General features: G+C 36.9%; 1 protein-coding gene across 4 annotated transcripts in view; it reads left to right on the forward strand.

Moving 5' to 3' along the window:
* The window catches only part of LOC121408831 (SMC5-SMC6 complex localization factor protein 1-like), a 40,984-nt gene that overhangs the window by 113 nt on the left and 23,662 nt on the right, over positions 1-17,209 (forward strand). For 2 of the 4 annotated variants that reach the window (XM_041600485.1, XM_041600486.1), the window contains exons 2-12: positions 1,084-1,336; positions 2,151-2,229; positions 8,501-8,741; positions 10,122-10,305; positions 10,897-11,008; positions 13,264-13,490; positions 14,049-14,117; positions 14,649-14,825; positions 15,510-15,691; positions 16,309-16,452; positions 16,960-17,128. In XM_041600485.1, coding sequence (XP_041456419.1) covers positions 1,084-1,336; positions 2,151-2,229; positions 8,501-8,741; positions 10,122-10,305; positions 10,897-11,008; positions 13,264-13,490; positions 14,049-14,117; positions 14,649-14,825; positions 15,510-15,691; positions 16,309-16,452; positions 16,960-17,128 — 1,837 coding nt within the window. Of the gene's footprint in view, positions 1-505; positions 616-1,083; positions 1,337-2,150; positions 2,230-8,500; positions 8,742-10,121; positions 10,306-10,896; positions 11,009-13,263; positions 13,491-14,048; positions 14,118-14,648; positions 14,826-15,509; positions 15,692-16,308; positions 16,453-16,959; positions 17,129-17,209 lie in introns of those variants that run through there. The other 2 variants (XM_041600488.1, XM_041600487.1) reach the window with 2 other exon arrangements.

The raw sequence follows: 17,209 nt of genomic DNA on the forward strand, positions 1-17,209 counted from the left end.
ATTTTGAATAAATAGGCCCTCCTGAGTAATGGATTGGTCTTTATGATGAAAGTACCCGCGCGTTTTCCGGAATTCCCCGCGCCAACTTTGATCGGGAAACGGACACGGTGCAGAGTCCACAAGGCCAGCGAGCGAGCCGACTGTGCATGCCCACTGGTAGTACGGTACCTGGTACCGATTGCACGAAAGGGTCTTTCCAAGGACCGTCTTTCGTGTCGCCCATCTTTTATGATACGCTATAAGCGGGGGTGTTTCTTAAATTTATGATAAGAATAAAGATTCGTTAGCTTGCTTTTAAATCAAATTTTATACAATTTCATGATATATCACATCATTTCATAAACAAATATTTTGTTTATTTTAAAGGACGAATGAAATATGTTTGCAGATGATTTATTTAAAATGCGTTTCACATGGCGCATCATAAAAGATGGGCGACACGAAAGACGGTCCTTGCAAATACCCTTTCGTGCAATCGGCCCCAGGTACACGAGCTCTAGCTCTACGATATACAAATACTGTCCTGACCGAGGCCGACGACCCAGCCAGCGCACGGGCTTTGGTACCGTAGTATTTCCGACTACAGACAGACCAGTGACCTGAGAGCATCGGATTGTAATTTATAATAGTGTATTTTACTGTAACTATTTACGGTACCATTAGTTAAAAGTTAATTTTTGGAGGTCTAAATGTCATTCAGAGTCAGACATTCTTTTAGATGCAAGCAGCAGCAGTAGAAGAAGCAATTTCAACATGACTCAATTTGGATTATGATTGGTGCACCGCGCTGCCGCTGGTCTGTGAGTGTGAGTGTGACACTGACATGTATCATCTAGTGCAAGGAGCTCTTGGGCTTGGCTTGGGTACTAAACATAGACCTGTTGAAGTGGAGTTTTTGTGACACTGAGTGTGAGTGATACATTCGAGTCATTTTGATAAGACATTGAGGGTGAGAGGAAAGGGGCCTTGAAGTTTAACACAGACTGACAGATGGTGTGGTGACTTAAAAATTTCATGTGGAGGATAATTTGCAGTAGGCCTACTAACTTTGTAAAACATGTAAAAAGTTATTATTTGTTATAGACCTAGTCTACAGACTACACTACAGTTGATTGATTCTGTGAGAAACATAATGGAGACAAAAGACTCGGCTACATGTAGTTCAAAGGTCACCCGATCTGGTAGACATGGTGGAGATCAAACGAGAAGAGCTGTACTTTCAGCATCATCAGGAGTCCACTGTGAATTTTTGTTATCTGGGTTCAAGGAGGAGAGGGAGAAGAAGGAGCTTATGAAGAAGATTCGAGCTTTAGGAGGACGCACCAAAAATGAAATGGTAGGTAGATTCTAATCAGGACGACTCTGAACTCACATGATCACACAGAGATAATATCTTCAATGACTAAGTAAAACTAGGAGTAATTACTTGGCAATGTTTAGTAAAACTAAGATGTTTAAGTGTGATGCAATTAGTATTGATCTTATTTTGAATTTTTCATTTTTATTTTATTTTTTTTCAGGTTCTAACAAATAATGATTGTAAAAATGGCATCCAGCCAGGCCAAGTTTGAACAACACTATAGTGCATGTTCAATTTGCCAAGACCTGAAGTCTGATAGGCAACTGGAAATACCCAATTTAGTTTAATAAGCATTGGTCTTTTTGTTGTGATCATTGTATCATGTTAAATGGATGAAGCTGTCTACTGTTGGTACATCATTAATCTAGGTGGTATTGCAGTCAAGTCAAATACATGACATACGGTATACCTAACCAAGGTATGTCTTGTATGCTACCTGCTAAAATTGGCATTACTTGGCAATGTTTGGACAATTTTTGCTCATTTTCCAAGATTCATAATGAGGAATGGATCATAATTTCAAGTATTTCTTTCGACAAAGTGATGTCTATAGACTTTTGGAGTATGTTTTGAGATTTAAATGTTGCTTAGACTCCACAAAAGCTGGGTTGCAGATTGCAAGTGAGCCAACACTCCATGATACTGTGATTCATAAATCTGATAAATGTTTCCCATGAATTATATTTTGTGAGACACTGAGAGCTTCCTAACTTTTTCATTTTCCGTAATACATGTGACTGTTTAATATCAAGCCGACAGTTCTAGAATCTTATTTCTCTTTTTTTTCCAGACCTATGTTAGTAGATGCACACATGTTATCAGCTACAGACCGATCAGAAGTGAGAAATTTCTCTGTGGTATTGCAGGAGGTAAATTGCTGATTCTATAAAAAAAAGGGGGTGCCTGATGCATAAATGTTAGTGCTAGTATGATAACTAAGCCATTTAACTATTTTGTAACTCTAAGATTCTGAACATCTTATCAAAATTAGGGGAACTATGGGCCCTGATTTAGTGAAAATTACTGGTAGGGCTTGCCCCACTTATATGTATTTTAAATAGACACTTATTTGCTAGCCCCACTGGTTCTTGGTCCATGAATCTGAATTCTGAAGTAATCATAATTTTCTAAAAGTAATAAGAAACCAGACTACAAAAAGACCATCCATGCAATGAATCAGATATTTGTTTTGCAAATTTTACTCTCTAGACTAGCTAGAGACGTCATTTTTGTGGACTAGATAATGTGATGAACACCAGAATCACATGCACAAAAGTTGGTCCGCATACTACTTAACACTCATTTTTATGTTTAAGGAGTAGCTTTGCCCCACTAGTTTTTCTTGTGTTAGTGAGAGTCCTGAATTAGGATGGCACTTGTCCTTCTAAGCTTATACCCCCATCTCACTAGACAGCGATTCCACTGCGATCGTCAAAAATAGACAAAGCGTGGTATATCGTAGCTTGATTCTTGCTTGATCTTTTCAATCTTCTCCGTCATAACTTCATCTTTTCTGAAGCGTCAAGGATCGCCATCATCTTCCTGGTCGCCACAAAATTTTGAACATGTTCAAACTTGCGTAGCGAGAGATAGCGCGGATCTGCTAAAGCACATCGCAATCGAGTTATGAGCATATTACAAACGACATATTCGTAGCTGTAACGGAGCTCCAATGCATAAAGCGTAGTAGAAGCGCATTAAAAGCGGCACTGATCGCCCGTGTTTTCAGTCCCGTTCCCAAGACAATACTGCTACGCTGCTTCCGTTTACAAGGCGAGCCTTGGGCTCGACACACTTCGCATCGTTTCCACCGCGACACTTTTTTCTTTGGGTGGCATGTGGCACATGTTCTCAGCCCGCTGCAGGCATTCGCGTTGCGCTTTTGCTGCGCTGCTGATGACTGGGCAGTGATTGCGCAAGGACCGTCCGTGCTGCTATAAAACGCTGTGCCAATGGTGGCGGATTATCAAATTTGCAACAGGTTATGAGGCGACACCACAACGTTTTCAAACATACCTCCAGAAAAAGGACCAAAAAAAGGAAAGCTGCCCAAGCTACCCCTGTTAAGCCGGCAGTCCAAGAGGAAGAAAAAGAGGTTATGGTGGTGGTAGAGGAGGAGGGGGTATAGGAGGATGAAAATCTTACTGCTGACTCCTGAGCCAGCTGGAAAGAGAAAAAAGACGCTCACATGTCTTGATGACGAAATGGGTTACATCTGGTCATTTTCAAACAAAAGTGGACATGGGGGTGAAAATTAAAACTTGCTAGAAATCATTAGGCTTCAATGTTTTTTGAAACTAGACATCTTAAAGTATATTTTTCCATTTCATTTACATAAAATTATTAACTATGTCTTGAGATACAGTGAATTTTATGCAAGGGAAATTAAATGTTACAAAATGTTGATTTTTGCATTAAAATTCACATATTGCCTATCACAATATAAAATTTGTATTAGAAGCACATTTGTTGGCAAGATACAAGCTGTGTATTGTATCTAACTCCTAAAAAGCAAAAAAAAATTCTGTGAAGTGTTTTTCTGCAAAAAAATTGGGTTTCGAAGTTTTCAAAACTGGTTGTCGTGTCACTCACGTTTTAAATGCAAAAAGTTATCTAGAGCTGTGTATTCTGAAAATTAATTTATCCCAGTACTGGAGCAAATACAGTTTATCTGTACCTTATTGTATATAAAGTAACTTGGTCCAATGTGTTAAGGTAAAGCTAAAATTAACTGTCAAAGTTGTGTCGTGTCACTCACAATGTCGTGTCACTCACGGTATTATATTGTGTATAAAAAAGGACATCCAGTAATTTTTGAAGCGTTTTACCAGGGATACAGTCAAAATGTTGTTCCTGACATCATTTAGGCCTATTTTAGGCTAATAATTTCCTCCATCTTCCTAATTTTACTCCTTTTTATGGAAATATTGAATTTGACATTGAGTTCATCTATTTTCTCTCCTCTCCGTGGTTGCCTTGGTTTAAAAAATCCTGACAATTTTCCATTGGTGTGAAGACTCGGATCCTAATTCATATTTTGGTGAATGTACTGTGATTAAGAATATAACAACATAATCAATCAACACAAAATTATGAATGTATCAAGAGAAAAACCACTATACTTAAGCAATGGACATATTTACAATGCATAAAGGGTTGGTGATGGTGATGGTTCAAGTCATACCTAGGTATTACTCGAACATTCTCTGTCTCCATTTACAGAAATAAGCAGAAAGTTCACCTTTCTTTTGAGTAATGTTATTTCTTTGTTATACTCAGCTAGAAAAGTCACGGATCCTTTTTTGAAATTTGCAGAAATTTTAGTGGTAAAGTACATGTAGTGTACATGAGATATAAGAGATCACCATGAACACCAAACATTTTTTTCAAATTCGGAAAAGAAAATATTTTTCTTTTCCTTCTGATTGATTAAATCAACCTTTTCATTTGCCATAAAGCTTGTATTCCAGGATATGAAATAAACAAATTTGCAAGAAAACAAACATTTCAGGTGAGAATGTACTGAGATTTTACAGAACATTTTGGATAATGCTTGAAGCAGCTACATGCCAAGTTTAAATCATTATTTGTTCGGCCACCATTCATACCACTAGGGTCTGAACAGCAAACTACTGTGAGCCGATGTATGTTCAGAGCAGATTTGCATTTACACATATTCATTACAACAAAATGATGCATGTTCGTGTAGGTCCCAACAAGTCCCAACCGAGACCGCATTTTGATTTGAGCAACTTTGGATGGGTAGATCAATTTTTTTTTTTTGGGGGGGAGGGTACTCTGATAAGAACAGAGCTGGACCTCGAGGGGAAAAAGCTATTGAGGTGTAAAGGGAGCCTGGTTGGGATGTTGAATTGGATTTTAGTGTGACATCCAAGGGCTTAGAAAAGGAAAGGCTAATGACTTGTAGTTGTTATGTAATAGTAGCAGACTGCAAGAATCAGGTACTGACTGCTTCTTTCACCTTGTGGCTTTCCCTGGATTCCCGTGGTATGGTATATGATCAAATAATTAGCAATGAAAAGGCGCTTACAAATTCCAGCAAAAAGCATAGCGCTGAATTTTGGTACAGTGCCTACATGTACTGCCTTGGGAAGGTCCACATACAAGCAGTGTTCAGGAGAAAACCAATGCTTGATGAGTTGAACTTGATCCCTATTTAAGTTTCTCAAAAATTTGCTAATAGTCCATCTGAAGTGTGCAGCCAAGTAACCGTGGTTTGATACAGTGTACAAAAAAAGACATTGAAGCTGCCAAGTCCTATTTGGACAATGTCTAAAATATTAAAGGAGGATAATATCCTAATCCAATATTTCAAGAAAAGGGAGTCATACATGACATCATTGGCTTCCAGACCATGCCAGATGATGTGAGTGACTATTGAGAATACCTTTCTTACAAGGAAAAATTATTCCATCCGTTGTGGATGCTGAATTGTATAAACCTGTAAACTTTCATATACAGATAGGGAGAAAGAGTTAAAGTTTTGAATGATATCAGGCCACAAAAAGAATGTTTGAGTTGATGTCAATGCCAAGACCTCATAACACCTCCTTCAAGTGCCCCCTCCTCCACTAAAGAGGAGAGTGGTAGAAGCCCTAGTGTGACAATGTGGTATGGTATAGGGAATGTGAGTTGATGGGCAAATATGACCATAAACCAAGAATAAAACATCAGGATGACATACTATGAACTTAAAAGAAAGCAGTTATTATGTAATTAAGCTTGTTTTTTGGTTAATGGTATTTTACTCTTCTACATCATGCAAAAAATACTTTCAATGTTGAGATAAATGTTGTATTTTTGCACTTGTCGTGTCACTCACGTTTTGGATGTCGTGTCACTCACGGTATATAGGAGGGTACCATTTTCCATAGAGAAGGTTTGATTGATTTTGACTATATGTGTTAGATAGGTACACTATTTATGTCCATTTACTGGTACTCACAGTACTCCATGACAACTACTTGGGCACGAATCCAACCATATGTGTTAGTGGTCAGAAACCCATGTCCAAAATTTGTCGTGTCACTCACGCACCATTTTTTAATCATATCTACTAAACAAATTGTTGAATTCAAATCAAACTCGTAGTGGCCCATGCCAGTCCTACATTGTATATAATATAGTAGTCATGATTGATTCATAACCTTTAAGTTTGAAGATATGAGCCCTTAAACCTCTCCGATTGTCGTGTCACTCACGTTTGAAAATGACCCTCTGCAAAAATATATAAATTGATCATGCTTTAAAAATAGATTGAATTCTAACCTCAGTGACAGACAATATCAAATTTTATTAATGATTCCATCACTAATGTATTGATTGGGAAAGGCACTCTTTAGGGAAATTCTGGCATTGTGCCCTCCCCCCCCCTTTATGAGTGCTCTCACATCAGTAGACTACTTCTTGTCAGCAAATTCGAAAGGAATTTACCCCCAAAAAATGAGTGACAAACTTTTGTGGAAAAAAATAAACAGAATATCAAAGATTTTTATGCCCTAAATATGAAATTATGGATGCATCCCTCATATTAACTATTAGGCTCATCAACATCTTTTGAATGAAATTTTGATAAATATTGTATATTATGACTTAAGTGACAGCCAGGATCGGACCCAGTATATTTTGGCCTCCTCCTGTCCTCGTATTCAACTCCTAACTGATATTGTTGTAGAATGCAAAGGTGTATATGTCCAACCAAATTCTGGACATCCATCTTGGTCAGAGTTTGGCAAACGAATGAAGAATGTCTCATGTGCCGCGATTAATATGCCGATTGCTTGAAATCATTTCAAGAGCCCATCATGAACGTAACACAATCGCTCCATTCGTAGCACCACCATAACGAGGTCCCAATTAGCGTATGAGCCTCGCTGTACAGTCGCTTTGATCGCAGAAGCAGCGCATCACATCTGCATCGAATTGTAGCAAGAGAGTGGCACCGTCGTACTATCAGCTATTGCAGTGCAATTGCCTCGCAGGCTGAAAATAGAATTCGAGGAAGATTCTGCTACGTTTTGCGGTATTTACACAGATCGCCATGGTCGCCAAGACTCGCCATGATAACCTTCCTAGTGAGATGGGGGCCTTATTGACACGTTTCCAAAACAACCATACCAATTTTTGTATGCCTCTGCTTACTGTACATGGTTGTTGAAGGCATATGTTTGGGTTGTCTGTCCATCCCATTTTCATTATCGTGATAATCAAAGAACCGTTTAAAAGGACTAAGTTTGACTGTTTCAAGTGAAAGTGATCTGATTTGTTTGTAGGGTATGAAGGCAAGGACAAGGATCACAAAAGTAAATGTACGTTGAAATATTTAGTTCTCCTGACACCTGGACCATTTGAGGGATGAACTTCAATCCTGGTTCATGTATGCATATTGGAGTGATGTTAATCTGTCAAGATGAGGTCATAGGCAGTGTTGTATGACTCAAAGCCAATCACATTTTTTTCCTTAAAGGTCAAGTCCACCTCAGAAAAATGTTGATTTGAATCAATAGAGAAAAATTAGACAAGCACAATGCTGAAAATTTCATCAAAATCGGATGTAAAATAAGAAAGTTATGACATTTCAAAGTTTCGCTTAATTTTAACAAAATAGTTAATGAACGAGCCTGTTACATCCAAATGAGAGGGTCGATGATGTCACTCACTCACTATTTCTTTTGTCTTTTATTGTTTGAATTATACAATATTTCAATTTTTACGAATTCAATGATTAGGACCTCCTTGCCTGAAGCCCAAAATGTTAAAACAATAAATTTCCACGTGTTCAGGGAGGAATGAAACTTCATTTCACATGACAATGACGAGAAAATAAAAATATTTCATATTTAATATAATAAAATACAAAAGAAATAGTGAGTGAGTGATGTCATCAGTTCCCTCATTTGCATACCGACCAAGATGTGCATATATCTGTTTTGTGAAATGAAGCAAAACTTTTATGTCATAACTTATTTTACATCCAATTTTGATGAAATTTTCAGTGTTATGTTTGTTGAAATTTTCTCTTTTTATTCAAATTCGGTTTTTGTAGGGGTGGACTTGTCCTTTAAAGATTGATGTTACCAGGTCACTGAAATGTTTGGAATATTTCTTTGCATATGGCAGGAAAATGGGTTCTGAAACCAGAGTTCATCACAGACAGTTCTATCAAGGGCAGATGGCTGGAGGAATCAAAGTACGAGTGGGGCGAGGGTGATGTTTCATTGGAGAATGTCCTACCAGGTCTCCTGACAGCTCCAGGGAGATGGAGGAAGAAGGTTGCTGCTACTGGCCAAGGAGCCTTCCACAACTGGAAAGTGCTTCTGCATGTCACCAATCAAAAGAATAGAGAAGCGGTTTATAAAAGGTATGGTATCATGGAATGTAGTCATTTATTTTATTTATTACATCTTATTTTACCCAAGTGACTCTGAAAGTGGGTCAAACACTGTTATACTTAGAGGCCCTGGAATACAATAACGAAAATACATTAGAAAAACATTAGAACATGTACATGAAACTTATTGGTCATATATAAACATTTTCTATAATGGAAGCTTTTAAAATCATTCTTACTTTAATTATATAGTAAGAAAGAGGTGCATCATATTTTTTGTGTATGCGTATTCTAACTCTAATACACACTTGAACTCATACTCGGTCTCGATCTCTACTCAATAACTAGGCATGTCTGCATGGCTTGGAGTCACATTCACAACTAACTTTATTCTCCATACTAAACTACAATATATAATTCACTGTACATAGTTACATAATATTCTGAGGAAGGCAAAGTGATATGGAAAGTATAAACAGATGGAGTTGAACAAGGGGGCGTTCATGGTGGGGGTAATACAGCATTGTCAATATTTACACAAGTGGTCTGGGGTGGGAACATGATGATAGTGAGCTTATGAATGGAGATGGAAACAGTAGTTGAGATAATGAGGCATGAATTAAGAGCATGATAGAATGACAGAATGAAAGGATGGTTTGATGAAGAATGAAATGTGTTGTATGAACACAATAATTTTATTTGTGTACATACATGTACATACTTTAGAGTGAGATGGAGTTAAGTGACCTATTGCTCTCTTTTTGAGGGCGCCAAAGCAGTACATCTAGATACCATTACCCGTCAGGCTGCTGCGGTTGCATGCAGCAAGTCTCTACAACAGCTACCTGATGCAATACATAGAAGCAAATATATGTAATTCTTCCATGACCCTTTTTGATCCAGTGATGTGCAAGCACAATTATAGTGTATTGAAAGCTTGAGACCCCAAAGTTGTTTTTTTTTATCTTAAAATGTAGATTTGCGCAGCATTTCCCCTGTTTGAATAATAAAACAGTAAGTGTGAGGAGCATTTCTTCAAGAGCTTTTCAGTGATTTTTCAATTAATTTGCTTTCAACCAATTAGGTGCAAGGATTTTTATCTGTCAGGGAAAAATCACTGATGAAGATCTTCAAGAAAATTCACCTGGTGATTCAACAAACAAAAAATGCAAATCCTGCTTACAGTAGAGCCTAAGTGAAAAAATTCTAAGAATGAAATTTCTGTATCTAAGAAAATTTATCTGGAATTTTTTAATCAAAATAAATTTTTGTGCATAATAGGGCACATTTGTAATAATTTTTCTTGCCAGTACTTCTTCAAAATAAATTCTCAGTGGTTTCTCAGTAACATTTGAATAGATTAATCAAGAGATATCAATTTTGACTCCCTCGCTTTCTTTATTCCTCCAGAGTTCTTGAAGCAGGTGGAGGGCAGTGTTACACCGTGACCTTCCCAATCGAAGACCCTGCTAGAGTAGCTTCCTTAGTGACCCATGTCATTGTTGACAAGTGCTATGAGGAGCATGTCAAGTGTCTGGAAGCTAGAGGGGTCCCCTGTGTCCTACCAGAATTCATTGCTGAACATCTCTTTCAGGTGAGTGACCATTTCATGTATTCATTCAGTTTTGAACTTGAAAACATGCACAAAAACTAACAGAAATAGCAAGTGCCTGTAGAGAATGATAAAATGAATTGAGGTCAATTCTGGTTATCACCTAATTACTTCAGCTACAGTTTGCATTCATGTAATTACTAGACATTTTAAAGTTTTTAAGGGATTTTTTTTTGCCTCAGACTCCAAGATAAGCCTTGTTTGAGAACTCTATTGTGCAGACTATGGTTATGTTATCATAAAGATAGAGTCCATTGAGGTCATGCAATTTGTAAAAGTTTTGTAAGTCAAAAATTCTTTCTTTTGATATTCCTTGTGAATAATTGCTATTACAGTTCAAGTGATTTTCTCATATTAAACCTGTTCATTCTTCGGCCAGTATAAAGGAAAAGTGCATTGGTAGGGTAAAAAACAGTTTAGAATACAGACTGATTATTTAAGTTTCTGTATCACAAGCTCTTATTTGAATATATTGTGCAGTTGAAAGGGAGCATAAGACCTGTCCACTTGAACACTAATATTTAGCCCTCCGGAAAGCTTAAGCTTCATTATCGGTTTATATTTCAATCACAGGAGTCACCCGACATTGCCAAGTTAAAAGTATCCAGCACATTGATGACACCAACACAAACCAAAAGACAAGGAGACGTGGTTGTGTCTACAGTTAGTACAAAGAAGGCTGGCGGTACGTTGCATTAAAGAGAAATTCCAGTAGTTGCAGTAAACACTGATTTCATGAGAAAGTCTGTAAAACAAGGCTTAATTGTCAGTATATCATCGAGGATCTAGATCTGGTACAGTTACATTAACTGAACTTTGTGAAATCTTGAAATCTACGCTGAAAAATGTTCACAACGAAGATCCCCAACACAGATAAGCGCACGTGGGACAATGTATAATTATTGCTTAGAGCGTCGGGCCCGACGCTCTACCCGAATCCTGTGCTTATTTGCTGATTTCTCAGCAATTACACAATTTCTTCCAGAATCGTTTGGCACATGCGTTTTATTTATACAAACAGACACTTTGGTGGTCATTTCATTGGATTCTGTACGAACTCATTTTGATATCGTTACCAAAACTAGCATTTACCTTTAAACCATTTTCAAATATATATTCCAGTCTATGTACATGGTCTAATTCATGTGACCTGATATGCAGCCAGCTCTATGAATTATCTAGCATTCCTCATGATTTTGTGATAACCTACTTTCCAGTCGAAATCAACCATATTTAGCTTTGCAGTCACTGCAAGTAGAGCTATAAAAATAACATCCTAAATGGACTGGGCTATGAGGTGAGGGGGAACACCCCCCCCCCTTTTTTTTGTCTAAGGTGAATCAAATATTAAAATCATTGACCCTTTACTAGGAATAAAGAGTAATTGATTGAATGGTTCAAATGGCTTGGTGCAGATCACTAACTGATAAGCACAATTGATACTGCTCGAATGTGCGGCAGATCCCAATTCGACATTTAACTCAAATACTCAATACAGTCAGGTGACATTCATTCCAATTATCTAGAAAGGTTATGACTTCATCGTTCCATGACATATGCTCCGGCAGCAATCGCTCCGCTCTAAATTCCTTAATTCCACACACTAATCCAAAGGCCAACTTCAACCCTGGGTTTGACACGATACCCTACCTAAACTAACATAAAACCCTCTTGCAACAGGTTGCAGCAACCCTAACTCCACATCTTTGACAAAATTAAGCACAAAGCAATTGTTGCAGAAACAGATCGAACCCCCCCTTCCATTATTTTTTTTAAAGTTCATTATTGTGTGGGAGAGAGATAGAGAGGGGGTGGGAGCCAGGAGAATTCAAATCATTGAATACTGAATACTTTCATTTTTCAGATGAAAGCAATCTGTATTAGCCCCCACTCACACATATACTATTTGCTATGAAAGGATGTAAATCCATGGTCCACATACCAATTTTCCAAGGGCCTCAAAATAACATTCCAACATGAGCGTGGTCACCTAATTCAAGCCTGATTTCAGCTAGTTCTTGGACTAGTCTGTCTCCAAATATAGACCTGATAATTGGTTCAAATGGTCATACAAATTTTGTAATTTTTAACGGTATTTCAAAATGAAGTATATTTTGCCATACATATTTTGAAGTACCATGTGTAGCATTGGAGATGTTGCCACTAGTCGGGATGGGGCAGATTAGGGGGGAAGGTTAAGATTTTTAGAGTAGTGGAAGAATATGGAAATATAAGAAATAGATAAGAAGAAAAATGAATGAAATAGTATCAAAATGAAAAGAGGAGGTCATTTAAGTAACTAGCAATCCATGAAGAAAATTATATGATTACTGTTAGAAGTAGGTCTCGCCCCCTTTGCTGAAATACCTTGGCACCAGCTATGTGTGGAATAACACTGACACATAGAATCCAACAATATACATGAATGAGTTGTTTACAAAACATAGAGACACACGTAATTGGACTTTGGACTTGAAGTATCTACACTGATCTGGGCTGATTCATTCATATGCGGGGTGCACTTGGAGGGATGCATAATGCGAGTATTGATTTAGGATCTTTTTTTTCTATGGAACAATAAACTGAAAATTTTAATCTCATAACATATAGTTTCTGTTGACATAAGAATCAAAGAGGAGGGAGGAACATTAAGCCTCCTTTCCTTTGTGAGAAATAAACAATCCTTGTCACTTTATGTAAATGAAACCCCATTGAGGTCTAATTTTCAAATGGGTTCCTTTGTCACAGACTTTCTGCATTTCAGGTCTCACTATTGTGATTGTGATTTTGAAAGACTCTTTCCCAGACGAACAATCAAATCATTCAGCTATTTCAGGAAGTAATGTAAATGATAAAAATGACATTTGTTTCAGGCCTACCCTTTACCAATACTTTAGACAGGCTATGACATTCCTGCTTTATGGATTCCACCCTATACAGTAGCCAATAAGACTCCTCAGATAGACACATTCATGAAGCCGACAACACAGACCAGATCAAGAGAGAAACAAACCAACCTTCAAGAAGGAGAAAGGGAAACCCCTGGATCAACGACAAGCATCGCTGAAGAAACCACCATGAGTGATCCAGGGCGAGGTGTTAAAAGGAAGCTTCACTTTTCTCCAAATCAGCTGAGAGAGGCACTGCAGATATTGAAAAAGAGAAAGGTATGTTAAAAAATGTGTAAAAGTACCGAAATAACTATAAAAAAAAAAGTAACTGAAAAGCAGAATAATTATACTACCCTACAAAAGAACACAATACCGTCTCATCAGTATCATCAGTTTTTCTGAAAAGCAAAATAATTATACTACCCTATGAAAGAAAGCAATACTGACGAATCAACTAAATTGAATTGTTACTACATTTACGTTTTACAGATTGATTTCTCCTTTCAAGCCACATTTTCATAGAAATCATTGATCTTGCTATAAGCCAAGACTGGTTAACCATCATGCTAATGCATTGGCAGTGGTTTTAAATAAACAAGACACATTTTGCTCTTTCACAGAAAATTGTGATTTTTTTGCTTGCTTCCATTTGTCAAAGTATGATTGTATGTAGTGACATTCAAGTAATAGCGATTGATTCACATCCATTATTCATTGCATTGCATCTTCAGAAATCAATACTTGTCACAAAAATATCATTTGTCAAGATTGGAAACAGTGATTTACTGTATACCTACCATATTTGATTTGGTTTTGTTCTTTTCCTTTCTCTAGCTATCATCTCAGCATCTGCCTCTTGTACCTTACACCATGTTGATTCCAAGACCCAAGAAAACATTCCAGGTAAGAGATAGCAGAATTCAACCGTGTGTGGACATTGAAAACCAACCTTGGTAAATAACTAGAAGCTTTTTGAATAAACAGAAACTTTGATGTGTGGCAATGTGCCCCTTTTCTATTTCAACACACAGGCTTTATTTCAATGGAAAAAAACTCTGTTCCTCGGATAGGATGTGAAATGAAAGCTTTGTGTAGAGAAGAGATATCATCTTTGCATGTAAACTCTATATAGGCATAAGATATTTTGAAATTGCATAGTCCAGCGGGAGTGGATCGATTGTCCCCTTCTGTCTAGATGGCACCAGTTTCAACTACCAGTTGTCGAGAATTGATCTGGTTACAATTGTGACAAAGCACTGCTGATATTGTCTCCTTTGCCATTGTATTATTTATTATTAATTCATTTATTTATTTATGTATATATGTATTTATTTATTTGATTATTTATTTATTTATTAATTCATTTATTTATTGGATTATTTATTTGTTTATTCATTCATCCATTAATTTGTTCATTTGTTTCTCTTCATCCAGTGTGCTAGTGACGATTGTCCATCGAGACCATTTCCAGCTACCATCTGTAACTCCATAGAAGCTAACATTGAAGAGAATCATTGGATGGATGCTCTGTCATGTATAGGGTCATCAGTCTCTACCCATCTCTACCCCCCTCCTAACATCCTCTACCACATCATGCAGAACATGTTACAGGTGAGTCAAATCAATCTCCAGTGAATTATTCAAAAGTTTTACTTGTCAGTAAAGTTGGGAATTTATCAAGTGATTTCCTTGGAAAAATACATTATTTGTTAAATTCAATTATTAATGATTTAATTCATGTGCTTTGTGTAGGGTTTGAGGAAATGATGGGTTTATTATCCATCCGCTCACCTTCCCTTATGCTGTTCAGGGTATATAAACAAGCACATAAGACCACACAGAATTCTGCTCTCTCTTTTTAGTAGAACTTGTCATGTTACTTGGTTAAAGGGCATCTGAGGGACATTCATTTGGGGTGGATCATTTGACTAATATTCTGTAAATGACATGAAAAGATATTCTTTGAAATGACATTTGTTAAAGCTCACAAATTAAATTTCCCATTCTACAACTACTACACCACCATGAATATTCGTATGTATTGAAAATAATTTTCATTCTCCTTATTCTACTAAGCTTCACATTATTTCAGGTGGACCCTTGACCCACACATTACTGAATTCCAGTATAAGAAGCAAAGTTAGACAATAAATTTGAAATCTTATCAATTTGCCGACACCTGTGAGCCACGGAATCAGTATATTAGCTTAGCTGGGGTAGTATAGGGGCACCTTGAGGACCTAACTAGATGGATACGTGTGCTTTACAAATCTTATATTATTTATTTATTTACAGAGCACAAGTTTGACAGTTTGCTGTTCAGCGGTTTTCATCTTAAAACAGGTCCTCTGTCTGCACAGTCCCGCTTGTTATCCTTCATTGCGGAAACTTTATCTTGATTCTATGGCCCCGCCTCCTCAGGTTGTGAGCGTGACCTATCACAACGCTCACTGGCATTTTGTTGATGCTGTTATAAGGTGGGATTGGAATCTCATTATGATCATAAAATTATTTTTTATTTTTTATTTGAAATTATCTATCTGTCTGCATAAAACACCTTGAGCGTTTTCAGTGAAATAAATGTGGTGCATTATAATCACTATTATTATAGTGCAATAACCAAATAGAAATATGTCTGAGATACTCAGATATTACCCAAGTATTAATAACTTGTCTTACAAAGCAATCTTATTACAAGTAAATGAAATATTGCTTTAATCTGTATTCTAAAAAGCAAAGTCCATGATCATGTTGTTGGTGATATTAATGCTTGGGCAAACATACACTTTATATTTCATCTCGAGAGTACTATGGAAATATTGATATGCCTTCTATTTAACTCATAATTTAATTTAGTATGCCTAGCAATAGAGTATAGGAACTCTTGTTGAATTACTCCCCAGATGATCCAAACCTTACAATATAAAGTGCTTAGAAACATAAATTATTAATATAAATGTAAACTTTTTATTATTATTATTATGATTATTGTTATTGTAATATATTTTTTAATATTGTTATTTCTTTCTCTCTCTTGCAACTTCCTTTTTTTCTCTCTTTTTTGGGCTCTGTTTCTGTCTGTCTTCCTGTTCAGGAGAGCATTAGATGGTCAGCTTGTTATCAAGCAGGACACTGAGCATAAGGATGAGGAGGATGTCAAGGTTGCCATGGAAACTGCTGAGATGCTGCTTCATTTCCTGGTGTCGCTGTTTGAAGAAGATTACCTGTCTTCAGCCAGGTGAGTATGACAATATCTTGTTGAATTTCTTCAGTCATATATCTTAATGATATTTAAAAACAGATTGAGCCAAATTTACCAAGGATGTATAAAACCTTACCCAGACTTTTTAAGTGTGTTTATTATGATTTGATTACATATTTTAGTTAAATGCGCACAAGAAAATATGTGTACGTTTATATTCCATTATTTCAGTTTATGTAAAAAAATGACTAAGACTGTGAGCGGGGTTTACCTATCTGGTTCAAATTTCATTTGTATATTCATTTTTTTCCCCATTCTTGCCTAAACTCTGGATTTTGAATGTCTGTAGTTTTATAGTTGAACTATTCTTACTACTTGTTTTGATTTCCTCAAGTGCTGTATGTTCTGTTTTGTTGAATTGTATTCTTGCTTCTGCTCACCAATGATGAGTGGCTTTAAACTGTAAAGGAGAATTACATATTCTTTATCTGGAGTTAACCCCAAAATATTCTTTTTACCATATCTAATGATGATATCCCCCAGGATCAGTGAAGGAACCGAGCGATGGAGAGGCGTATCTGATTGCATGTTAGCTAGGATCCTTTGGGTATCCTCAATAGAGCGATCCTCAAGTAAAGTGCCTATCAACATTCAGTGGCTTATTCATCACTTCTTGCAAGCTGTCAAAATGGCTGCCAAGTGCGATGATTGGGTAAGGCAGGAATAATTTATCTTCTGTTCCCATGGTAACTAATGGTAACTAACTTTCTAATTTACTACTGATTTACTACTG

This window comes from Lytechinus variegatus, chromosome 2 (genome assembly GCF_018143015.1).
Source record: "Lytechinus variegatus isolate NC3 chromosome 2, Lvar_3.0, whole genome shotgun sequence".
Classification (NCBI taxonomy): domain Eukaryota; kingdom Metazoa; phylum Echinodermata; class Echinoidea; order Temnopleuroida; family Toxopneustidae; genus Lytechinus; species Lytechinus variegatus.